This window comes from Columba livia, chromosome 18, assembly GCF_036013475.1.
Source record: "Columba livia isolate bColLiv1 breed racing homer chromosome 18, bColLiv1.pat.W.v2, whole genome shotgun sequence".
Classification (NCBI taxonomy): Eukaryota; Metazoa; Chordata; class Aves; order Columbiformes; family Columbidae; genus Columba; species Columba livia.
Window position 1 is genome coordinate 11,544,506 of NC_088619.1, and position 25,895 is coordinate 11,570,400.

General features: G+C 53.0%; 2 protein-coding genes across 9 annotated transcripts in view; one reads left to right on the plus strand and one right to left on the minus strand.

Annotated features, from left to right (window-relative positions):
* ARSG (arylsulfatase G) overlaps positions 1-5,763 on the plus strand; it is a 38,418-nt gene extending 32,655 nt beyond the window's left edge. For all 7 annotated transcript variants that reach the window (XM_065035006.1, XM_065035004.1, XM_065035007.1 and 4 more), the window contains 2 exons: positions 3,508-3,598; positions 3,909-5,763. In XM_065035006.1, coding sequence (XP_064891078.1) covers positions 3,508-3,598; positions 3,909-4,499 — 682 coding nt within the window. In that variant the 3' untranslated portion in view covers positions 4,500-5,763. The remainder of the gene's footprint in view (positions 1-3,507; positions 3,599-3,908) is intronic.
* WIPI1 (WD repeat domain, phosphoinositide interacting 1) lies at positions 200-25,169 on the minus strand. 2 transcript variants are annotated; one of them, XR_010467076.1, is made up of 14 exons: positions 25,005-25,169; positions 23,870-23,952; positions 22,152-22,321; positions 18,999-19,095; positions 15,193-15,290; positions 14,141-14,233; positions 13,787-13,857; positions 13,123-13,230; positions 12,597-12,761; positions 12,308-12,415; positions 10,972-11,093; positions 10,124-10,224; positions 5,893-6,053; positions 200-3,628 (listed from the first exon to the last, which is right to left on the minus strand). XR_010467076.1 is itself a non-coding variant. In XM_065035011.1 (13 exons), the coding sequence occupies exons 1-13, from the start codon at positions 25,073-25,075 to the stop codon at positions 6,006-6,008; spliced, it is 1,335 nt and encodes a 444-aa protein (XP_064891083.1). In that variant the 5' UTR covers positions 25,076-25,169; the 3' UTR covers positions 5,517-6,005. The 2 variants fall into 2 exon arrangements, 1 of the variants encoding a protein (XP_064891083.1); XM_065035011.1 differs by lacking the exon at positions 200-3,628 and having other exon boundaries at positions 5,517-6,053.
* Positions 25,170-25,895: the final 726 nt, after the last annotated feature.

Sequence of the window (25,895 nt, forward strand, 5' to 3'; positions counted from 1 at the left end):
ATACCGGTGTAAAGAGGCTTTTGGTTTAACAAAGAGTTGTTTTACACTTTGTCCATAAATCTGGGATTAGAGGTGAAAATGCCTGTGCATGCAGCTTGGCTCGGGCTTGCCCGTCCCCACGGCAGCCCCGCGGTGCCCAGCATGGTGGGTCTAATTTCCCATTGCCAGCATGAGGAACAAAATATCTCAGAGGCTCGGACCTGACTGTATGCTCTTTATTTATCTTGATAGATAGAGATATAACAAAGCTCTCCTTCCAGTTCTGTGGCTGGGACCATTCATGTTACCGGTGTTCCAGTGGGGCAGCCCGTCCGTACCCTGCAGCTCTGCCCATACAAAAGCTGCTGACAGCTCCTTTAAGCCTAAAAAACCCAGTTAGCAGAACAAGCAGTGTGGCGATGTATTTTTCTCAGAGTTGCACAAGATTTTTGCAGAAAGAAAAGAAAACAGAAGAGTGACTTCAATACCAGTCTCGCAGATAAAGCCTGATTTTGCTTTTAAAGTCCACCCTCGTGCGAGCACCATGAGCCAGCTCCCCGTGGGGATCTTGGATTTGCTTTTTGTGTCCATCAGGGTTTTGGTATTTGCTTTGTATTTATGGAACCCTCTGCTGAACCATGAGATAACACAGGGAAGCGGATGGGATGCGGCCAGGGCGCTCCAATGTGCTCCTTGGGATTAACCCTCTTTTGTGTGTGTGATGCCAGGAGGGGGGACCAGTGGTTTGCTGGGAATGATGCTTTGCTGGGAATGATGGTTTTTTGGGAGTGATGGTTTGTTGGGAATCGTGGTTTGCTGGGAGCAATGGTTTACTGAGAATTATGGCTTGTTGGGAATTACAGTTTGCTGGGAATTCTGGTTTGTTGGGAATACTGGTTTGCTGGGAGTGATGATTTGCTGAGGATCATGGTTTTGTTGGGAATGATGGTTTGTTGGGAGTGATGGTTCAGAATCATGGTTTGCTGGGAATGATGGTTTGCTGGGGATGATGGTTTGCTGGGGATGGTGCTTTTGTTGGGGTGATGGTTTGCTGGGGATGGTGGTTTGCTGGGAATGATGGTTTTGTTGGGAATGATGGTTTGCTGGGGATGATGGTTTTGTTGAGGATGATGGTTTGCTGGGTGCCAGGCTGTGGTGAAGGGGCAGGACCCACACCAGCCATTCCTGTGCATTTCAAACCAAGGAATAAAGTCATGAGGCGCTACACCCCACCAGCTCCTCCAGTCCCCCAGCATCACCCCCACTCAGAGCTTTTTTGGGGGGTTGTGCTGCAATCAGGGTTGAATGAACCCCTGCAGGGCTGGAGCTGGGGGGCACAGCTGGGTTGTTCCTGCCTGTCCCAGCCTCGATGGAGCATCCCCAGGGATGCGATCCAGCAGCCTGCGCAGCCATGGGACACAGTGGGGACACACTGCACATTGTGGGGGACACACAGCACCCCAGGGGGTGGCCAGGAGCAAATCCCTGTCCCCACTCCTTCCCCTTTTGTCTCTGCCTCTCACCTCCCGCTCACGAGCGGCCGACAGCAGCCCGCCCTTTGACGTTAGAGGGTTTTCCTTGACACAAATCCTCCCGACAGCAGTTCCTCTGCTCGTCACACCCCCCGGTTTCCGCACACCAACAGCTGCCTCCCAAACCAGGGTCCCTGGGGTGGGGACGAGCTCCCCGGGGTGGGGACGAGCTGCCCAGGGTGACCTTGCTCGGGGTCCCATCCTGCGCACTCGGCACAACCTGGGACGGGGCTGGAGTGATGCCAAAGTCCTGTTTTGAGCGAAGGCTGTTTACAGTAAAAATAAACACATCCTACAGCGTGTATCAAGGGTACCAGTGTCAGATAAATGAGCTCGTTCCAGGAGGTTAATGGCAGGGGGGTGCACGCCTGCTCCCCACGCTTGTGCAAACAGCCTGGAACACCGAGTTCAGAGGAGATTTCAGGGGAGAAAAGGCTTTTTTTCCCCTTTTCTAGTTGTGTTTTTGTTTGTTTGTTTGTTTTTCATTAAAATGACAAAGTCGCAAATCAATAGGATGGTTGCAGACCTATAAATGATTATTCAAAACAAGCTCCTTAATTAGGCAGTAGATGATAACAGATTTTCTTAGCGTGGAGTTTTCCGAGGCAGGTTTGTTGGTAGCAAAGGAGGTTTGAGCGCCCGACACCGAGGTGGCAGCGTCCCAGCTGCACTGCTGAAGGTGCAGGCAAAGCTTTGGGGCTGCAAGTGGATTAATTGGTGCAGTTCCTGGTATCTTGGCATCACGAGCCCTTGAATATTTGCTGATTCCTGCTCTGGAGCTGTTTTATTCTCACCAAGGAGCATCAGCATAAGGGAACTCTATAGCAGGGGTTTCCTCCTTGTAGCAGGATCATACTGCGCCACCTCTGCCACTTTACACCTTGAACTTTTTTCCCTTAAGCATGACTTTTGAACCAAATTCCAGAAGGTGTATTATTTTCTTAGATTGCAATGGAAGGCAATCAAGGAAAGTGAGAGCGTTTGAAAATCACCCACCGCCCTGAATCCTGGCATTTCTTGGATGAGTTACCAACTGGCCGGACCAGGCAGCGTGGGGTTGACATCTCGGGGTGACAGAGTGGGTTGACACCTCGGGGTGACCTCGCAGGGTGACAAAAGGGGGTGCCTGGGGTGCCGGGACAGGACTCGGCGCCGGGCACCTGCTGAAGCATCACCGCGCTGATCAGCTGCGATCGCTGTTACTAAACTTGGCACGGCAGCTGCCTACAACTTCAGCAGATGTTTCTAATTTTTAGCACAGTGGAAATTTCTTGAATCACTTTTAAACTCAATTCCCAGGGAGGAAACCTCGAGTGACTCATCCCTCAGTGAAGCCATTGGCTCCACGGCCGATATTATCTGACGGACGAGCCCGCTGAAGCGTCCAGCTCACTTGTCTGCTCGCTCCCCTGTGCCAAAGCAGTCGTCCTGTGCGGATCAAGTGTCCTAAATACCGAAAGGGAGAGATTTGACCCACCCTTCCCTCCTTCCCTTCCTTCTCCCCCCATTCCCTGGGCTGTTGTCAGGGCAGGGAGCGCTCGCACAGCGGGGTGAGTCAGTGGCGATGGACCGGGGGTGACGTTCCAGCACCTCACCATCCTGCCTCCCGAATACTCTGCCCTGCTCTGCTGAAAGCTGCTGCACCTTCACCAACCCTTTCTTATGGTAGAACGGGTCTGGGGAGGTGAATTTGGGGGGTCCTGTGTGCAGGGCCAGGAGGCGCAAGAGAGATGCTGCTGTTCTTAGTGCCCTTTTGCTGTCACGCACCCTGCAGGAAGCAAACCTTGGTTGGTTGCGCAGAGTCCAGGGGCTAAATGGTGTCTCTATAAGTGGTGTCTCTATAAGTGGTGTCTCTATAAGTGGTGTCTCTATAAATGATGTCTCTGTAAACGATGTCTGTATAAAATGTATATGCGGGTGGGATGGAGTCTTGTCCGAGGAGGGAGTGGGTGTCACACAGCAGGATTTCTCTGCCACATTTCTGTTCTTCCTGCAGGTTCTGCTCCACCCCAACAGCGGGGCTGCGGGGAAGGACGGCGAGATCGAGACGCTGCGGCTGGCGCAGTACAAGGCGTTTTACACCACAGGTACCGTGTCCCTTGTAGAGATCGGAAAGTCTGGGGAAAAAAAAACCAACAAACTTCTGGAATTCTTGGTTCCATGCAGATAACAGGTAAAAACCAACTCAGGCTAATTCAAGCCAGAGCAAACCCAGGAAGGATGAGCACATGGCCCCCGTGTCTGTGTGATGGGGGGTTGGTGGCCTCGGAAGCACTTTCAGACCTTCAGCCAGACCCGGGATCCCAGAGCTGGGACACAGTGGGACTGGGTGAGGAACACAAAGGTGAGCCCTGGGCTGCCCGGGACTGCAGCGTTCTTCTCTCGTTTCCTCCCCAGGAGGGGCGATGGCTTGCGATGGCAGCGTCGGGCCAGCTCAGCACCACCAGCCACCCCTCATTTTCAATCTGGCTCGTGACATCCAGGAGCAGGAGCCTTTGGATGTGGCATCCAGAGAGTACCAGGCTGTGCTGCCTGCCATCAGCAGGGCTTACACCCAGGCTCTGGAGGACATCGCCACAGACAATGTCTCCATTGCCGATTACTCCAAAGACGCAGCTGCCACCCCCTGTTGTAACGCCCAGCACGTGGCCTGCCGGTGCCACCAGCCTGGGACACACGCAGCCGTCCTGGAGCATCACACGGGAAGAAGAGCAACACGGCTTTGTCTTTAAGCAAATAAGCACTCAGGCTGCTCCTGTCCCTGGTCTGGTTTGTGTGAACGGGGCGCTTGTGCTGCAGGAGAGGGACGGAGGCTGTGGTCACAGTATCACAGTATGTTTGGGATTGGAAGGGACCTCAAAAGATCATCTAGTTCAATCCCCCTGCTGGAGCAGGAACGCCCAGGTGAGGTCGCCCAGGAACATGTCCAGGTGGGTTTTGAATGTCTCCAGAGAAGGAGACAGTGCTGTGGCACTGGAGGTGGGTTAGTTGTGGGTCTGGGGAGCACATGGAGGGTCCCCTTGGTGCAGAGCAGGACTGTCACCTCGGCAGCATGGCCACTGCTGTACCTGGTGGCACATGGAAGCAGGCAGGGGTTTTGTAGGGCTCTTCAGCTGAGAAAGAGCAAAGGCTTGGATTAGGGGCAAGACAAGGGGTGATGGTTTTAAACTAAAGGAGCGGAGATTCAGGCGAAGCATGAGGAAGAAATTGTTGCCCCTGAGGGTGGTGAGAGCCTGGTCCAGGTTGGCCAGAGAGGTGGTAGATGAACCATCCCTGGAGACATCCCCGGCCAGGCTGGACGGGGCTCTGAGCAACCTGAGCTGGTGAAGATGTCCCTGCTCATGGCCGGGGTTAGACCAGGTGAGCTTTGAAGGTCCCTTCCAACCCAAACCATTCTCTGATTCTATGATTGAAACCCTTCTGTGAGATCTGGCTTCGGGAGAGGATTCCTCTGGGCAATCCGCTTGGCTTTCCTCTAAAATGGACCTTACAGGAGCGGCTGGTGGGAGCACAGGGGAGGACGGGGCCTCTGAGCAAATGTCCCTTCTGGTGCTGAGACCCTGGAAATGTGTAGCTGCAGAGAGAAACGTCCCAGCTGGCACAAGGTGAGGGCTCTGGGAAACGGAGCACCTGCCCCGCCAGCTCCCACAGGAGGCTTATTAATGGGGTTATGTTAATAACCCAGAGGAGGGGGCGAGACAGCTCTGGTGGGGCGGTTCTGGGCAGGTGCAAAGCCCTGGGGAGCTGCAAAGGCCAAACCGAAGGTTGCAACTGAAACTTAAGAAACCAGCGGGATGTCTCAGCAGCAGGGTGGGGGTTTTCTGAAACAATTTTAGACTCCGATTTACGCACCCAGATCTTTCTGTGGAACAACCATACGTGGATTTGTGTGAGCTTGGTCGGGTGGAAGCCACCGTCCTCGCACCAGCCCCCCAAACCCACCCTCCCACGGATAAAACTTAATCAAGACTGACATCTTTAGGGCCCCAAAAAGAACAGCAGGACTGCCAGGGCCAGACCGTCACTTTATTCTCTCTTTAAACATAGCAAATGGCATCTAATATCACTGCAAAAATACTTTGCCTGGGTAAAACAGTACGTATATACTGTACAAAGACATAAGTTTAATATACCTTCCTAGACGTACATTTATACACATAAACCAGCATAAATTAGAAAAGGGACAAATGGGTATATAAAATTCTGGTTACATACAAATCTGATTAAATTAGCATTTACATTGTGGTTCTAACATATAGTTTGTTAACTATAGCGATGTGTATACAGTACATTGACACCCCACCCAGACACGAATTAAAACAAGGGGCTGGCGGGGCCAGGTATTCACTTAAACATATCGGAGGAAAAAGCAGTGGCCCACCTTGGATTGGATTTTTTTCTCGTCTTGGGGATTCACAAACGCGTTCTTCGAAACTCCTGGCTTTTCCAAAGCACTTCCCAGCAGCTGTCCTAAGCGCGGATGTTTGCTTCTCATCACGACCTCTTCGCCTTGCCCGGCTGACCTCCACGGCACAAGATTATCTACCAAAATCAAAACAGAACGGCCTTACTTTTCCCAGCAACAGGCTGTGTTTCAAGTTGGTTTTACGCACATGGGAGGAGAAGGGGGAGGGATGTCCTGCAGTGTTTTACTTTCCATTCAGAGGCAGATTTGCGAGCGGTTTATTTATTTACTCTTCCCCCTCCCCAAATTTACAGTCCTGGGAACAGGAGCCATCTGGCTGGGTGATAAGTGTGTCCTGCCTCTGGCTGGGACTGGGCTGAGCAGGAATTCAATGACTGGGGGTGAAGTCCGTTTGTATCACTAAGTCCTCCCAAAAAATTCATCTCCTGGCATGGCAGGAGGGGAAAGGTGTATGTGCCGTGCATCGCCGCGTCCCTCCGGGGTCTCCGGATGGAGCCCAGAGTTAAACATCTACACGTTAGACTGGATTAGGCGGGGGGGAAGCCAAGCCTAAGTATCAGCAAAACTTCTGAGTGAAAGAGCAAAGCAGGAGCACAACGAACAGGCAGCAGCGAGGACCCCGAACCATTTCACATCAGCCACTTGTGCCGCGGGACGAGGCTGGAGACCTGTGCCAGCTCCTCCTCGGGATCTGTCTCTCCAAGGCTTCAGGACCATCCCTTGCCCAGTTTCGAGGCACAGGTGTTGGCACTGGATTGCCTGTTTCCCAAAGGACACCAGATACGGACTGATAAGCTGGACTTAATCCTGCAAGCCCCAGCTGCCCAAAATGCCGGTCTGAGCTACCGCGGCAGGAGCTGCCGTGGGGAAGGAGAGGCCAGTCAGGTTCTACCAAACTTGCTCATCCCCCGTGAAATGTGATGAGGAGTAGAGCTTCACTGCACAATCTATGGCTTTTCCTCTGCAAACAGCCAACTGTTCAAAAAAATCACTTAAAAATCATTAGTGTCTCATAGCCGCGCAACAGAATGAGCGAAACACCGTCCGGCAAACAGCGAGAAGGAACCTGGGCAAACAGCGGTCCCATGGAGCTGGAGATGCATCTGCAACCTGGTTGCTTAGAATCACGGAATCATTTTGGATGGAAGAGACCCTCAAGATCAAGTCCAACGTTACCCACCCCTGGCACTGCCCCATGTCCCTGAGAACCTCATCTCTGTCTGTCCAACCCTCCAGGGATGGTGACTCCCTGGGCAGCCTGTTCCAATGCCCCACAGCCCTTTCTGGGAAAAACTGATGTGAACGATGTTTTTAAAGACTATCTGTGTACCAGTGAGGGGAAGCTGCCTCTGCGGGGCTGACCGCTATCTGCAGTCCAGCCTGGCTTAATGAAATGGCTCTTTGGATAAAGTCTTCACATCAACTCTGGTCCCAACGCCAACAAGCTTCAGCGTGCAGCCAAATGCAGAACGGGTCATGTATGCCTAGAAATGCACCAGGCAATCTGCTGGAAGAAATCACCTTTCCTACTGAATCCCAGAAGTTTTAATAAGATTCCCTGGCTGCGTTCCTCCTGTCCACATGGACCATCTTGCTTACTGAATCCTGGAGGATTTACTTTGTGAAACCTCACCAAAACGGTTCGGACTGTGCCTTGGTGGGCAGAACCATGATCGCAGACCCCGAAAGTGGAGCGGGACGAGCGGTGCACACACCAACAGCTCCCGACAGCGCTGGAAACCTCCCTGGCACTGCAAAACCCACAGAGAAGTGGCAGCTGCTGGGGCAGGTCACCAGAAAACAGCCGTCATCGCCGCCACTGTTTGCAGCCAGAGCTGGGTCTGCTCTTCCCGTCCCTTCTCCTCACTGAGGCTCCAGCCTGTGTCCATCTCAGCAACACCCGAGTCCTTTCTGTGCGAGATCACCAGCAGAACTGAAAGCTCTTAATCCACCCCAGCGATGGAAGCAAGAGGCATTCACTGAACTTGTTTAACCTCGTGCAGCAGGATCCCTCGGCAGCCCTGGCACCATCTGTAGCAACATCCACATTCGCTCTTCTTGAGGCCACTTTTTATGAGCCCTCCTTGGGCTTCTCATCTCTCCTCTGATCTGTCCCTCCTCCCGTTTAATGAAGAGGCAGTTTTCAACCATCAGCAACAGATTTGATGTTAGACCGAAGCTGCTTTTCCTCGCTCTTAACAGCTCTGAAGTCTTGCTTGAGGTCAGGGGAAGGCAAGATGTTTCAAAATGGAGAGGAACTGCTGGGTCTGAGCGCGGCTGTTTCTCCAGAAGGATGTCCAAGTTCAAAGCCATACTCGTGGCGTGGGCTGCGGGTGAATATTCCATTTTGTCACAAGTTTTGAGGTTTTTAAACGTCCTTTTTGTTGCACACTGGAAAACAAACAAAACCCTTCCCATGTTTCCACAAAGCAGAATGCTGTCAAAACATTTTTGTTGGATAAGGTCAGGTTTTTCTCTCCCTCCTTCTCCGCGCAGAAGTGACCGATGCCTGAAACCCCCCTTGAACGCGTCACTGAGACCAAATATCTCAGTGCTGAGAAAACAGCGGAGTTCAGTGAAATTCAGAGCATCAAAACATCCCGAGCAGCAATCCCTGCGCCCTCGCGCCGCGGGAGCCAGCGCACCAGATGCACAACACATCACCAGCAGCACCGGAGGGGCCACAGCAAAGTCCCACCTGCGGAGACCCCACCTGGAAGCTCCAATTGCTAAACCGCCACATCGGGGAGTATTTTTGGAAAGCGCCTTCCCTCCCACGCCACCTCCTCCTTAACGCTACACGTGTAAGCGGCTCTGTCAGGTTAATCACTTTGACAGATCAAAGTCCGTTTAACGAAGCTCCTGCTGTTGGACCACGGGGGTTTGGGGCGGATTTTTCCTGGCATGGTCCCAGCGGGAAGGCTCGTCCAGGAGCAGCGGGACTCCTGCTCGCTGGCATTTGCTTGTCCCCAAACCACACATTTCAAGAGCAGGTTTGGCAGAGGATTTTTCTCTGGCCCTGCTGCTCCTTCCAGGGACCTGGGACCACCGGATCCTCCATGGCCACAGGACTTTGACCAGAGTGGGGACATTTTAAGTATCTTCCTTGGGTAATGGAGAAGGACAACTGGAAAACTCTGGTTCTCCGCTTAGAACAGGTTATGTTATAGGTTACAAAAGAGAACTGGGCTAAGGTTGAAGTGATTTGAGCTGGATTTAGGCAGTGTTGTTTCAAAGGGAGTCACGAGCTAGTCATCTTTTATCTAAATAACGCTTTGCATCAGTTGATAGGGAAGTGCCTCACAAAGGTCGGCCTCAGCATATGGAACAAATCCCGGGATCCCGATAAAAGTCTTTACTTCCTCCTCCCCTGGCAAAACTCCAACAGCAGGATACGTAAAAACGGAGTAAGGGATTGGAAAGTCTGCCAAGTGTACAACTTGAAATCCATGACAATACTCTGCTGAACAAATGCATTACTATTACAAAGACGCTGCTGATTACAACCAGATCACAGCACGGTACCAACATCTGTCCATTTAGGGGTTAGCTTAATAAATGCACGTGCAATAGGAAAGGGAGCCGGAGAGACACTGCCAGGCTTAGGTTAGATTTTAAAAAGCCAGTATCTTCTTCCAATGGTAACTGAAAAAGTACCATATAAAATTCGTAAAACTGTTTAAAATTGTTATGCCTTTCATGTTTGTACTTGGAAAAGGAGTTTTCAGTTAGCTTGGAAATGAAGAGCCTGGTGAGGTTCAGGTATGCCCCAGCTGCATTCTATAAACTAATACTACTGACTGTAAATGCAACCAGGAGTATTAAGGTTTTATTTCTGAACAATGGTATTGGTCAAATTACAGGTATTCCTGGTAATACTAGAAATCTGCACAGGGCACAAAGGTTAGATCTGGATCTGAATGCCATTCTGGATCAGCACTTAATTCAACAAGTTTGTTCAGATCCACCTCTGGCTATTAGGGTTGATCATCTCTGCCCCATCCCCAGCTGCCACTTAGTGGTGGGTGTAATTTTCCTGGCACTGTCCCTATAACTTAATTAGTTATTTTAGGCTTCACAGTGAGCTGGGACAAAGTGGGGGCACCAGTATCTCTTCTGTAAGAGGTTAATACTTTCTTCTTATCATGAGGGCTGAATTGCAGTTTTAGGGGTCCCGAATGCTCACAGGAGGAAACTCATTCTCGTCATCGAGACACACTGGTCCAGTTGCAAACTCATGCTCTGGGATAACCTCTCCTCGCAGGGCACCACCGTCCTCCGAGTAACCTGTCCAAGTGAAAACACAAAATGTTATGGAGAAATGGATGGAAGGAGTCCGGAAACAACCAGCAAAGACACTATTTTATCACCTTTTCAGCACAGAGCTGCTTTCTCTGGCTTTTTGGCACATGTCTGGGGGACTGTGGAGAAGAAGGACGTCTCCAACAACACTAGAGATGAGGGAACGGGCTGCATGGGGCTCCTGTGGCAGAAAATTTCCTCCACCGACCATGAACATAACCACCAACTTCAGAATAGGATCCACATCTGTACATGGACCTTTAGACTCAGGAATATAATGAGACAGTCACACAGTCTTCTCCTGAAACAATTTAGTGCTGGCTTTGTTAGGGTGAGGTGTAACAGGTTTGGAAGAGTCTGCAGTGATCTTGCCACAAAAAAATCGTGATATCTGACTTCTACACCCAGAGTTTCAGCTCCTGGAAACCAGCCGGGCAACAGCTGCTGCCTGACAAACGGTGAAGCTCGGATGTGGCCACCACTCCACTGCCGAGCCCATTTGTGGTGCAGGGAGGAGCAGCGCTGGCCAGGGGGCCCGGGAAGCAAAGCAGAACATTCCTGGCCTGTTTTGGGGGGCAGGAGATGAACCGCGTGACCTCCAGAATCCTGCTGCTCCAGTCTGCACTGCACACGTGGTGTTTCTGGGTGAACCCTTGGAGGTTGGGGACTTTCCACTTTGTCCAAGGTGGCTGTTTTGCTTCTGGCTGAGGAAGGGGCAGACATGATGCTTACCTGGCATGGTCGAAGTTGAAGGCACTGAACTTTGTCTGGCTACTGTTGCTGCATAAGATTGAGGTAACGGAGGCTGAAGGTCATTTTCTTTGTTCTCCTCCATCTTTCCTGAGCCAAGCAGACTGCACAGGAGCAAAAGAGGGGAAAAGAATTAGTCCCAGTCTTGACCATTCCTCCCCCAGCACCAGCTAAGACAAGCACGTGCATCCACATCTCCTTGCAGCACATCACCCACCGGCATCCCGGCATCGCCTGCAGCCCCGCAGCGCTGCAGAGGAGAGCGTCGTGCTCTCCAAGGAAAGTGGGGGGGAAACAGAAGATAGGGAAAGCACCACTTGGACTAGAGGACAATGCTGGCACGGGAATAGAAGGGAACAGATTGACCACAAAAGCTTTAGGTTACAAAGGCAAACAGTGTTTCTAATCACAGAGGGGGCTCCAAAGGGCTTCCAACAGGAGTGGGCTAGATGGAAAAAGCAGCCCTGGATAGTTCAGGATGGAGTTTGAGCAGAGATATAGTTATGATGTAACGTAACTCATGACCCAAGGGCCCTTTTCACTCCTCCAATGCTCAAAGGAACCCGCAGACGGAGCCGGGCCGCTCGGGGCCGGCAGCGGGCGGGCGCGGGGCCGAGGGCGGCCGGAGCACGCTGGACAGCGCAGCTTTCAAGTGCCTTTTGTTTTGTGGCTTTTTAAACAACAACAAAAAACTGCTGGCATTTTCCTGGCTGTCGGCCACCTCCCGGCTTAGAGCACATGTTACATCCCACCCCACCCCAAAGGCTTCACATCTGGAGCCAAGTAGCCCAGATGTGGGGGGTGGGTTGGGGGGTGAGGTTACGTGCTTAATCGAATTTGCATACAAAGCGGAGAGCAGCGGGGAAGCCTCTGCTCTGGCACCGCACGCCTGCAGGCATGTCTGTGCGGGTTTGTGTTTAGGGAAGGTCCCAGCGTTGCTCCACACCATCCTACCCCCAAAGTCAGGTCTCCAGCACCCAGTCATGCCTGGAGAAGGTGCTGTGCCCTCCTGCCACCACGGTGCTCAGCGCTGCGCTGCTGGACGCATCTCCTAAGGAACCGCCTGCCCACCTCTCGAGGCTGAGATGCCCCACAGATGCCTGGGGATCTGAGATGTCTCCGCTCTCTCCTGCAAGAAGCCCCACGTCCCCACCTGCTGATGTGGTTCCCACCCATGGCTGTTGGATCAGGCAGCTAAAATCAAAGTCACTTCTAATGTTCTTGCTCCTACAGCTCGATTTTGTGTGTTCAGGTGAAATTTCCCTTCATGTTTTAAAAGATCAGCCTCTATATCAGATGTGTCTGGAGGAACAGTTACCTGTGTTTCTTAATTAATACACACTCCCCTCCATCTTGTGGGTCCAAGTTATAGATATAGAGATGTCCATCTGATGTAGTCACCAACAGCCGAGGCAGCTTCTGAATCCTAATGAGAAAAGCATCGTGAGCCCAGACTGCACGCACACAGACACAGCGCACAGACACAGCACACACCCGCAACGCGGCTCGGGTGCGAGATAAGGGGCCAGGGTGGTGGTGTTGGGCAGAGATAGTTGTGTCTGCTCAAGGGCTGGTGTGGCTGAGAGGCTGCAGATGTCAATACGTACGTGGAAAGGGCACAGATGTTCCTTTGTCCGGAAATGTTGAGTCGGACGGTGGCAAAGGCTCGATCCTGGTTCATCATGCCCGATACCTGAGCAGGGAGGTAGTTGGTCGCAGCCTGGAACATCTTCCCCATGTAACCGCTCCAGGTTGGAGGCTCCTCTGGCCGGCTGCGGGGGTCACAAAGCAGCGTCAGTGGGGCTACCGCCAGCAGCCATGACAGAACAGATTGGGAACAGCCAAAACGATCCTGATCTGACACGCGAAGGCTTTCTTTGGAGCACACATTGTGCACCAGTGTAGCTGGATACACGGGCAGGGGACAGTGGCAGCTCATAAACCCAGCACAGCCAGGAGATGGGATACAGTTTGCAGCTTTCCCAAGGAGCAAGTCCCTCAGGACACAAAGCCAAAGAGACAGTTTGCAGCTGGTATTGCTCCTGGAGAGCACAGGGTGAGGAGATGGAGCCCAGCCGGCCGAAGCGCAGCCGGCCCTGGGGCAGGCGGGTTAACCCAGGCTCACCCCCTCACCTGTCAGTGAGATGCTCCAGTTTAAAGATGTGCACGGTCTCGGTGTTGCTGGAAGCGCAGAGGAACTGGGAATCCATGCTGAACACCAGGGAGCTGATGTTCACATACCTGAGGCCAAGCAAAGACAGGACCGGTCAGTTCATGGCATGCTGTTCAAGGAACAGCTCGGCTTTGCTCACAGAGGACAGGAGCTCCCATTCAGTAGGTCCATTCCTGAAGGAATGGCTCTACTGCACATATCTGGTGGAGCCTGCAGAAGCGCAGCAACAGCCCATCCCCACCACTGAGACCTGGGCCCTGTGCAAATGACTCAGTAGCTTCAAAGCACCCCCTTGAGAGGGCAAGAGTTGGGCTGATAACTTTGGGGACTTCATTATTTCAAGTAAGAAACAAGGAAGGACAGTTACCGGACTGAATCTACCTCTGTTCTCTGCAGTCGCCCTGTTCTGTAACACACTGAACTGAATCACTGAACTTGCCGGAGGCAGCTGGGCACAGTGTGGCCGTCTGGCACAGTGACATTTCTATCTGAGATACTTGCTCTTGTTTTCTTTCTGCAAAGGATGCCAAAGCCACCAGGATCTGACGTTGCCCCGTCCCTGTGTTTACATTTCTGCTTGGGGAGCCCTCTGTGTACTTGTCACCAACAGAAGAATGAACTGACCTTTTCATCCCTCGCCGGAATTCATAGAGCTTTTGCCCACCAGGAATGGAAAATACACGAATGACTGTGCCCTGCAAAAAATGCAAGATGGAAAGATCACGCAGGAGCTGGGCAAAGAGCGACAGCCCTTCCTCTGACACACCCAGGAAACTCAGGCCGTGCAAAGGCCCCTCCTGTTTGCCAGCCAGGATCGATTCAAACCCGATACGCTGGCCTCTTACAAGTCAGAGTCCTTTTATTGCCCCTCCTCTGCTGGCCGTGATCAAGAACAGGCAGCTCAGAGTCCTGCTCTCTGTGCCAGTGTGGGCAGAGGGCGCGGGCAGCGGGGAGGTGCTCGCGGAGGTGCCCACTCACTTTTTCGGAAGCGCTCGCCAGCTTCGAGCCGGTGGAGTTGAAGGTGAGAGCAGCCAGAGGCCCGTCGTGGGCAGGTATGGTGCAGGCTGTTTTCTGTAGGGCAGAAGGTAACGTGAGTGCAAAGCGACACGTTGCTCCCCAGCCCGTGTAAGGGCATTCCCTGCAGATACGGATTCGTGGGATCGTGTCGCACTTGTCATATCTCTTCAACATCCTCAGCAGTTATTTCTGCCCTGCCGTGAGCTCACCCCTCACCTGTTAGAGCCAGTGTGATTACAGAAAGCTCACTGCAGGGGCAGAGGTCCCCAGCTCCACGCCTCTCCAGGCTGCGGGATTGTGACTGTGCCCTCTCCAAAATCTGGCATTTCTCTGTGCAGAGCCAGAGCTGCTTTCCCTGCAATTCTCCTGGCTGCACAGCAAATCCTGCCGCAGAGCCACCACCGTGACGCCTGCGGGGAGCCCAGGCCCTCGCTGGTACCTCTGGCAGCAGCCACAGTGTTTTCCCCGCGCTCTGCTCCTCCCCTGCTGCAGATCTGCAGCACGTACAGAGCCACAGCATTATGTAACCCACAGCATCCACAGCAGATCATCGTGACCCAGCCAGGGACACATTTCCTCAGGGGGGGCTTTGGACACCTCGCCCTCTCCATGACTTAAGGTCCAGCATCCCTCCCAACCTGGCAAAGGGGCTGCTCCAGGTCCTGAGCTGCACCCAGAGCAGCTCCAACCCATCCTGGTCGCGTCAATCCCACGTGATACGCTGCTGCATCCCCTATAGGAACCCCATATAGAACCCCTGTGCCAGGGCCTTTGGGCTGTGGGGTAACAGGTCACGTTTCCCTTAATATCCTGTCCTGGGAGGTGGATGTCCTGATCTCAAAAAGGCGTCCAAGCAAGGGGGATGGGGAACGTGCCAGCCTCGCGCAATTCCCTCGCAGCCAAGCTCGGTGAAGTGTATTTATTCATCCCTCCCAAAGGCCCTGTTGGCTTTGCTGTGGTTCTGTTTGTTTTCAGTCCCCGCCGGTATCCAAACGGGCGAGCTTCACACTTACCAAAGTATTTCCATCGTAAAGCGCGATCTCTCCGCTGGTCGCACTGCCGGGATAAGCCAAGTAGGAGTTGGCGTGGTTGATCGAGAGAGCGCACAGACCTGGCAAGGCGAGAAGGACGCAGCTGAGGTTGTTTGTTGGTGGAGGATGGAAAGCAGAAAGGCGGCCACAGACACGGTGGGGGGTTCAGGCTCTGTCTCATTTTGGGGCAGCGTTCGGCACCGCTGCGCACTGGCAATGCCTCGGCCGTGGGGACACCTGCTGGCATGGGACAGTACGGCTGCCACCGTCCTCCCCAAAACTCTGCTCTGAAGGAACCCAGGTCCTGCTTTTGGGCATGGTCTTGGCTTCTCCCCCTTCACCACCCCCTTTGAGAAGGTGCATGAAACACAGCAGGGGACAGCTGAGTCTCAGAGTTCACAGAGCTCATGCCCAGGCACATCTGGGCACCTCCAGATGTGCGCAGGGTGTGGGTGCCGGGTCAGAAGCTCCGATGAGCAGCGGCTGTGGGGCTGGGCAGCGCCGTTTCCTTTTTCTCTCAACAGAAAAAGGAAGCAGAGATGGGCAAAGCAAACACCACAGTTGTACAAGGAGTTTCTGACTGACAAGGAACTTGAACGTAGCTAAATTTTAACCACAGGAGGAATTCTCCCCCGTAACAGCCATCTGGTTTTATGCCAACAAGAGTATAAAGGTTCCCAAACATCCCTTTCAAAGTGAGCAGGAATTACGGGATGAGACAGGGATGGGTGGATGTGTCCATCCGCTCAGCCCCCAGGTGACCTTGGAAAAGAGCATCTTCCTGCCTCTCATTTCTGCCGCTGTCTGAGCACCCACCCCAGTGAATCGTGTCACACGCACATGGGTCTCGCTTCCTGCACCACGTCCCCACAGTCCTCCCAAACCCGACTCAAGGCTTCAGCATGACCCGAGCTTCCTGGCCCCCGCCGGGGGTCCCACCTTGTCCCTCGTGCGGGGGAAGCCGCGGGGTTAAAGGCTGCGGGGGACACTGCCAGACACCCCAAATGTGCACGTCCGTACACAGGGACACGCACACACATGCTGTGCAACCCGCTGTGTCAGGACACGGCCCTGGCCCGGGGAAGGATCGGCTGGAGCTCTCATTTTAGGTCATTGTTTATAACTAAACAAAGAGACCGCAGCAGAGCCAGGAGCTGCAGGATCGGCCAGAGGCCCCAGGGATCCGCTCGCCATCAATCAATCAGAGGCATTGACATCATGCACACACCGGGGAGAAGAGGCGAGGCAGCAGCAAAGTGCAGGCGAGCAAAAGGCACCCGAAGAGGAAGGGATGGGAGGAAGGCAGAGAGAACCCAGAGACTCCGCTCATGATGAGCAAGGGTATCTTTTCAGGGTGGTTTTCCCCCAGCCCGGGCAGCACGAGGGGATGAGCGCAGCCCTTTCTCTAAGCGGGGGATCTGGAGAGTGCTGGAGCTAAACAAAGCAAGTTCTGAGTGGCTGGAGTGAGTCACCCGCTGCCTCTGCTCCCGCCTGCCTGGGAGAGGCGGCCGGGAAGCCAGGCCAGGGGAAAACACAGATGCGAGTGTTGCGGGCTGACCTCAGGGCCGAACAAAGAACAAGGATCACAAGGGACACGGGCAGCCTTTGAAGATGCTCCTCTGCTCTCAGTGGCTTCACAGTCCCGGTGAGGGTTGGTGCACACAGCAGCAAGCTGGTTCTGCTCAGGATGGCACCTCTGGAAGTGCCGCATTACAGGTGGATTCTTTCAACAGCATGGAAAAGAGCTACTGCATTGGAGGAGCCTGGTCTTGCCCCAAAGCCAGCAGGTCCTGTCGGAGCTGGGGCTTGGGGGGAGCCACAGGAGGTGGCTTCCAAAGCTGCGGTTGTCCCCGAGATGTGCACCCACGCGTGAGCGCTGCAAACCCCCTGGTGTAAATCCTACCCCTGACATGAGCCACATGGAAAACAACACACTTGAGCACACATGAAAAACACGTGTGGGGTTTTTTCTTCTCCTGCACAGAGGAGGCTGGAGCAAGCGACAGGTCCTGGCCAGGAACAAGGATCCCACTGTGACTGCCTGGTGGGCATGCAGCAAATCCCTGTCCTTACTGTGCCCTCAGCGCACACTTTGGGGTGTATCACACTTGCTGTGTGCTCCTACACCCCGTCACCACTGATCCCCGCTCCAAAGAGGGTTGTGCAAGGAGCAGTGAGGCTGGTGTGCTCGCGACACGCTGGCCTCAGGGTCACGCGTGGGACCAAAGCAGATGGTCCAGGGACACAGGCAGCACACACGGCACAGCACTTGTCACTCAGCTCATTGCAATGACAGCTGCTGCGGTAAAAGGGTTTAAAAAAAAATCAAGCCCGTATGAATTCTTGTGATCCGCAGCAGCTTCATCCTGGCCTGGCGAGCGCTGATGGCTGTCGCTCTTAAACCACAACCTGATCACCCAGCCCCACTGCAGAACAGCTTCAGGCCTGGGTATTCCTGCCCTTCCTGCCGCTGCTGGGCTTTTTTTTAAACTTTAATTATATTTGCAGTATTTAGTATGTTTAATCCACATGGAGAAGCCATCTGTTGAGACCTGAAGTAGGTCAGGGGAGCTGCCGGAAGAGCGGCTCTCGAAAGCCCCGGAGCGTGAGCACATCGGTGACTTCTCCATCAACCCGTGTGACGATGCTGCAGCCGGGACCGGCTGGGCTGTCACAGCGGCAGCGCTGCCGCGGGCGCTCGGCCAAGCTTCCCTCTCCGCAGCTCAAAATAGCTCCTCTCCCAGGAGCAGGAAAGCCGGATTCGCAGAGAGGATCCGCTCTGCAGCCACCTGCCCTGCCCCTCGGGTCTGCAGCACGCGCGGAATAATAGCGGGGCAGCCCAGGAACTCCCTGGCAGGGACTCAGCGCTGTGCCGGCTGCGTTTGCTGCTCCAGGTGATCCTCACAGCGCTGAGCACTTTGGGAGCTGAGCCAAAGCTTGTCAGTGATCACAGGAGCTTTCTACCTTGGCGTTATGTCCATGGCCAAGAGAGAACCTCAGGTGTGAGGGAATGCAGAGCTCGGCTGGAGCTTTGGTCTGGGGAGCAGAGACAGCACGGGAACCTCTGACCGCAGGACATGGTGAAGGAAGGGCAGGGAGCCCCGCAGGGAGAGTGTCAGCTTGTTTTATGTGGAGGGAAGCTACAGTCCTGGCCTGCCTTACAGCTTCCTGGTTGTGAAAGAGAGTAAAGGCTGATCGTGGGAAGCTGTGAGCTGCACAGACATCCCGTGCGAGGACAGGAAGGGATTGAACCTGGGAGGTGAAGTCAAACCACGCTGACCATTTCTGCTCTGTTGGTGCATTTACTCAGCACAAGGCAGGGTTTTGCTCAGCACAAGGCAGGGTTTTGCTCAGCACAAGGCAGGGTTTTGCTCAGCACAAGGCAGGGTTTTGCTCAGCACAAGGCAGGGTTTTGCTCAGCACAAGGCAGGGTTTTGCTCAGCACAAGGCAGGGTTTTGCTCAGCACAAGGCAGGGTTTTGCTCAGCACAAGGCAGGGTTTTGCTCAGGACAAGGCAGGGTTTTGCTCAGCACACGGCAGGGTTTTGCTCAGTACAGAGCAGGGTTTTGCTCAGTACAGAGCAGGGTTTTGCTCAGCACAAGGCAGGGTTTTGCTCAGCACAAGGCAGGGTTTCTGCTCTCCCAAGCCCAGCTGACTGCTTCCATGTATTTCTGGCTCCCCGATGCTGAATTAGGATCCACAAACCACAGTCTGGTTTAAATTCTCACATGAGTGTTGTGGCTCTGCAAATCTCCTACAGAGCTGCTCTCTGCCTTTCCCATGCTTACCTGTTGGATTTGGAGGTGTATCCAGAATAGTCTTCAAAAGCTTCATGTCCTTAATGTTATGGATGTAAATTGACTCCTCCAGGCAAACCACCAGCCTCTGCAAGGACACAAGGGACATGCACAGAACCTCACTAGCACGGGCACATCTTTGCTGTCAGAAAAAACTCAACGGGAATTTCTCACGCACTGAAACGTAACAGAAACATGATCTCTTCTGCTTCCCCATCCCCTCTCACTGAACAGCCTTTGATTTTGTATGACTCTGCTTTTGAGAGCTGCCTGTGTCTGGCCTTGCGGTAGAAAGCAGATAAAACATCTGTTGCTTCTCTGTGACTCTAAGAGCTGATTTTCCACAAGCCCAGGCCCCAGGAACAAGAAGATACATCAGCGTTACACCTCAGCTGCTGGGCCTGGATTGCCATCCATTCCAACCTGAACTTTTCTTTGCGGTTCTTTTCATATCAATTTACTTTTTGATCATAAAGACCAGGCAGCAGAAAGGCTGCCAGTCCTGCCCGTCAGCGTCCCTACAGATGGGATTATATGTCCCTTGCCCCAACTTCTTCCTGACTTAGGAGTGAACATTTAGGTGATGTGCCTCCCACTGCTGCTAAACCTACTGCATCCGCTCAGCAAATTAATGTTTCTTTTTCCGTTTGGCATCAGCAGGCAAGAATCTGCTTTATGTGCCCTGAGCTGTGCAGCGGAATTGCATAAAAACCGAGTTGGGAAACATTTGTTCAGCGGCAGTGACAGCGGTTAGCGTTTCACAGCGAGTATTTACACCACCTCGGCAGATGGGCAGGGTATTTCCAAATTAATGTGCTTGTAGCTCTTGTGCCGAATTCCTCAGGAACAGCCACCCACCCGCCGCTATGGGAGGAGCTGCCAAGCGATGGGAGGAAAGGCAGAAAGGAAAAAGGAATCTGAATGTTATAACCTCAGCATTGGGCCGTTGTCTCCGTGACCGCTCAGCTTTGTTCCCAGCTTGGTCCAGAGCTCTGTGTGTTCCCACAGAGGCATTTTTGGGGGGCGGGATTTGGGCTTTGGATCTGTCTGAAGGCTTGTGCTTTCTAAGTCCACCTACATTAGTGCCAAGTGTCCAGAAGTGCTGAAAACCTCCCAATAAAACCATAAGGCCAGACTCCATCCATCCTGAAGCTGGAGCACCCAAATCCATGTCCAGGAAGCCTCCACCTCTTTAGAAATGAGGCCACTTATTTAGTATCTAAATGCGGAGCTTAGTCACTACTTGAGACACCCACATTAGAAAACCTTCGCCTTGCTCCACCATTACTCTCGGATCAAACTCTTTCCCACTTCTATTCCTGCTAACCACAGCATCTGGGGCTGTGTCAGAGCCATTCTGCATTTCCAGGAAGACTTTGCCTTTTCTACAGTAACAGGCACCAACTTTCTAGCGGAGACCGTCAGAGCCGTATTTATACAGCTGATTTCGGCAAAGCCACCACGTGCTTTCCCAGAACTCCGAAACGCGCTGCTGTTGATGGGACAGGTGTAGGGAGGTTTCCAGATGATGGCAAAACAGCCAGAGCGAGATATGTTGGCACTGACAGGGACAAAATCCAGGAAAGCGATGGGGTGGGAGGTGAGCAGGCGAAGAAGCTCCCCGGGAGCTGGGGAGGGCAGGTTCCTCACTTTGAGACAAATCCTGATCTACCTTAACACACTTCAGAGTTATAATGGAGCCTGAAACCAAGAATTCCCACAGATCAGCGACAACCGAGGGACCTGTTCGTTTGCACAAGGAGGATTTCCCCCAGAGAGGTCAAACCGAAACACGCACCAGTTGTTTGAGACCTGTTCCTGGTTTCCTTGCCGCTGTTTTCCTGTGTTAATGGCTTGTATGGGATTCGGCTTTCTGTGGACTTTTAATGAAGTGCAGCTTTCACACAGAAGCCCAGGCAAGGGATTCAGAGGTCACAGCGCAAGCGGAACCCAACTGCCACCGGTTTAGATCTTGAACGTACATTGAAACACCAATTTCTCTTCTATATACCCAAGTACCTGTAGCATCTTTTGATCTCTCCAGGTTTGTCTAGAGCCCAGGATTTGAACCCAAGCTCACAGAGCAGCCAAGGAACACAGATGCACGGCTGGGCCTGTGCATCATCTTCAGGCAATATCCAGCGCAGCACACGGGGAAAAGCCTGAACTTATTTTCTTCTCATACTAATCTCCTAGAGCTGCTAAGCAGAACCTCCCAGTTTATTTTTATACATATACATCTATCTGCAATCCAAAGGAAGTCCTTATTTGGCCAGCTCCGTCGTAGGCTTAAGTGGAAAAAAATCAATTTAGGCCAGATTTAATTGTAGTACAGGAACTTCTGGTCAAACACAGTTTTACTGGAAACTCAACCCAGAGTTTCCTTATGGGAGAGCTTTACTGCAGGACTCCGTGTTGCTAACTGAGGAGAGGCTGATTATATACAATTACACAGACTGCTTATTTCTTCATTGTAAAATGTCCTCTGCTTCTTATGGCATATATTTTGAAAATAATTATGGATGAGAAGAAAAGATGACTTAAAATCCTCCAAAAGGGCTCAGGGGTTCATGAGGCTGTGTCAGTTCAGGGAATAACACTCTAAAAGCCTCCTTCTAAGTGGCCTGAATGTTTTCTACACCTTTAAAAATAAAACCAAGCCGCTAGCAGTACTGGAGCAGCAGCCTTTCGCCTCATGCACGGAGTTCAAGTTACTCCTGGGTTTTGTTACCGACTTTGAAGGTCTCATTTGCAACCAAGATGGCAGAGGTGGGACTGAAGTCAGGATGTGGAATCCCGGGGAGGGAGGAAGATGAAAAGGTGTTTTTTTGGCAGAGCTGTGTGCTGAATAGGCAAGAAGGCAGACAACAAAAAGCCTTTGTGTACCTGCTAGGAAAACAAGGACTTAGCTTCGTTTGACCGAAGCAAACAGTTGCGGTAGATCCACAGCCCTCCTGCTCCTCTGTCAGAGGTCACCGAGCCTGAAGTGGAGCTGCTCAGAGAGGACAAGAACTGACCCCTCCAGCCCCACATCTCTGTCCCTGTGCAAACCCACCCAGGCAGCGGGTTCCCAGCTGCAAAGTCAACACCAGCAAAGAGCCGGAGTGGGACAAGTCTGCCTAACCCACCTCCCCAGCTTCTTACCTGACGGTTCAGCCGGATGGACAGTATGTTACTGGAATAGCTGTAGTTGCAGATCTCTGTCCCTTTCTTGAAGTGGTAGACATTCATTTGCTGTGGCTTGGCATGACTGACTACAACCACAAGGCTGCTGGAGAACAGACGTTCCACGATGTAAACATCTGGGATTTCATCTGGGAACAGAAGGAAGGCAAGACAGTCTTTAGCTTGGCTTATGGCTGGTTTGTTTGCAGCAACCAGTGACACTCAGAAGGGAATTGGGTCGGAAGACTCAGTGTGAACGTGTTCAACATCTGCTTCTCTTAAAAATTTTTCATACCTGGCACAAAGTGTTTAGGTCAGAGCAGGAAGGAGTTAATGAACTTTCCCCTGAAGGCAGAATTTAAGTCAGTCCCCTTTGACAGTGCTGTCAGGGCCCTCCAGCTGAAGCTAATCCTTGGTCCTCCAGCTGTAGTTAATCCTTGGGAAGGGAATATAAAAAGGAGGAGCTCAACTATGGGAGAAGAGGATCAGTTTGGTTGGGGCCTTTCCTGGAGGGTGTGAGCAACCTGGGACTTTCTGAGGTAAGGAACAAGTTGTGTGTAACTCACTGTTTATTCTCCATGGTGTCTGATTTCTCCCAGTCTTTTTAGGGAATGCTGCTCTGTTTAATCCCTCCCTGTCTCTGGGGCTGTGGTGGGCATTGGTGTGTCTTACAGAGACCATGTTTGGGACACCTCCTGTTGTGTGGAGGAGGCACCATTGCAATGGTCCTGGGGGACCTCTACCTAAATCATCAGGGGCTGTGACTTGTGGTGTAGATAGTCATGAATGGTGGGTGACCAGTGCTTGGGTTGTCCTGCACTGCTCCTGTTACCTCCAGAGTGTCACCAGCAGGGATCTGTTTCTCTTTGCCCCTTGGTCTGACTCTGGGGGCAATCCAAAATCCTAAATACTTTTGAAATATGTCTATGGCTTGTTGCTGTACAGGAGCTGAGCTGCCCTGGGGGATTAAAGAAGAAAGGAACCTGGACTCTGTGCCAGATAATGCAGCTCTGTCTGGTTGCCAAGGCTCCCTCCATGGCCAGCAGAGAGAGTGTAGCATCTCCCAGCTGGGAGGTGTATCTTGGGTGCATCTCAGCTGAAACACTTCTGGCTGTGGTGTGACCCGGACCAGAGTACATGCTCTGTGAGGCCTGTCTTGTTTTGGGCTGTGAAGCCATTGCATGCTGCTCTGAGCACAGCTAATAGCTGAAAGCCTGCTGTGAATGACCTTCTTACATGGAAAACCTGTTAAAAACATCTTGCTTGTAAATACCACATTGGGCTAAAAGCCTGTGAGTTATCCAGCATCCGTGCTGGGAGTCTGCAGTCTCCTGTCTGCAGATCTGAAACATCCTAGTGCTGAACTACCTCTGAGCGCTGGTTTGTAGGAGAAACTGCTGCTGTCAGACTGACAACAGGGAGAAATAAGCTGGACTCTAAACTTGAGGGACTCCTTCAACTTTGAAGGTATTGGTGGCTGTTCAGAAGCTTCTCCAAGGCTGCAGCTTGCTCTGACGGCTGCTGTGCACAGGGCAATAACCAGAACTGTCCCTCTCTTCATGTGTGGGTACAGCAGAAACAGATGCCACGTGTGCGGTGGCATTGAGCAGGATCAGCCCCTCCAGGCAGACTGAAGTGCAGTAACACAGGTAAAGTCTGTCAGCTCATATTCCACCGCAGCGAAACAGGAGACTTACTGCTTTCATGGACCTGGTCCAGTTGCTCCACAGAACTTAAGGAGAAAAGCCTGTATCCAGTTGTGGTTCCAATTGCCAGGGAGCTGCAAAGACAAGACAAAAAGCTTGTTAGCTTAGATCTTGTGGCCTCCAGGTGACAGCAAGAGTCCCTGCAGAGGAAAGGTGTAATTTCTGGCACAGTGATCCATGAAGGCAAGACTTCAGTTTCTACTCTCAACCTAAAGCATGGAAGGTGGCAAAACCAAGAATCCTGAGGTAGCCTGTAGAAGAACACTGATTTCTGTGGGCTGTAGGAGCTTTGCTCTTGCTAACAGCGGTGTGTGCAGGCATGTAATGCGAGGCACAGCCATGCCAAGCACTGGCTCTGTTCTGTTCCAGATATAGCAACCAGCAGCATCTCAGTCTTAAATCAGCAGCTGGCCCAGAATACCAACGCAGAGTGTTTGGGGCAGTGACCAGCGGGTTCACGTCAGCACCACATTGCTGCCCATCAAAATGCTCTTTGTTTTAGACGCAGTAAGTGCAGAGGTAATGCTATTGACAGGTGTGAGTGGTGTCTGTGATTCTTATCTCATAGCCTGTGACCTGATCTCGGCTCTGGACTGTGCAGTCGCTCCTGCTGGATGGTTGTTGTCCCACTTGGAAATGGTTCTCAAATGATCAGTTTGGAAGCAGGTGAACCACAGGGAAGGGTGAGAGGCTCCCAGAAAACCCTCTGTCCTGGAATGGTTCTTTAGCACCGGCTGCTCACACAGAGCAACTGAGTCCTGGGCAACCGGGCCACTGACAGAGTGGCCACAGGTCAGGGGACAAAACCCCTGGGCAAAGTGACTTCTCCAGCCATCCGAAAATGCTCCCCTAGCTGCTGGGGAGGGGAAAAACGGCGATTCCTCTAAATTTGCTGCTTCCCTTGGGCTCCCAGAGACCCAACCTGCGGCACCGGAGGGTGTTTATGGGGAGCCAGGTGCCCCCCAAGACGGGGCCGAGGGATCCCCAGGGCTTGGAAGGGAGCGAAGAGCCTCCTCCGGGGGTCACTCCCGTAGGGCCGGCCCCGTTCCGAGCCGTCCGGCCCCGCCCGGCCACCGCCGCGCTGCCGTCGCTTCCCCCCTCGCCCCGCGGCTCCCGCCCCGCTTACGTGCAGTCCTGGTTGTAGGAGAAGCAGCTGAGCACCGCGGGCCCCCCCGGGGCCTCGGCCGCGGCCTCCATGGAGCGGGCGCGGCGGCTCGGCCCGCTCCGGCCCCCGCGCCGGCCCCGGCCCGCTCCGCCGCGCAGGAGGCGGCCGGGGGCGGTGCCGCTTCCCATTGGTCGGAGGGGCCGCGCCATCTGCGGATGGACGCGCGGTTTAACCTATCCGCGGGAGGCAGATGAGACGGCCCCGCCTCCAGCTTTGGCGGAGCCGGCTGCGATTGGCTGGCGGAGGTGAACAGCTGTGCGTGGCCACGTGGTGATGTTGTGGTTGCATCAGACGAGCGCGGGCAGCTGTTGGGGAGGGGGGAGCACATCTGGGGGACGGGGCACATCTGGGGGGGCTCATCGCTGCCTGCAGCGGCTTGAGCGGCGTGACAACCGGGAAAAGGGTTGTCTTGCCGAGGGGGACACGGCGACAAGTGGCTGCGGAGGGGCCGGGTCTGGTTTGGGGAAGCGCTGTGAGGCGCTGGGGCGTGGGAGGGTCCGGTGATGCGGGAAAAGTGACGATGACACCGCTGAGTCGCTGACCAGAAAGCAAGACAGCCCTTCTCTCTGCCTCCTTGGCTAAATGAGTCTTGGAAGTGTTGAGTTTTTTCCCGTTTTCACAAAATTTATCCTCTAAACTTACAGCGTTTGTGCACAGAACAGCTTCATTCATGTGATTAATGCCACTGCTACCTTGTGGGGTCAAATCTACTGCAGCAAATACAAAGAAAAACAAACCCCAGAGCCAGCCGTTAAATGACAAATGTTCTAGAAGCCAGTACAATGACATTAACAGTGCACAGAAATGCAGGAGTAGAGCCTGCAAAACCCCTAATTAGATGAGTAATCCTCA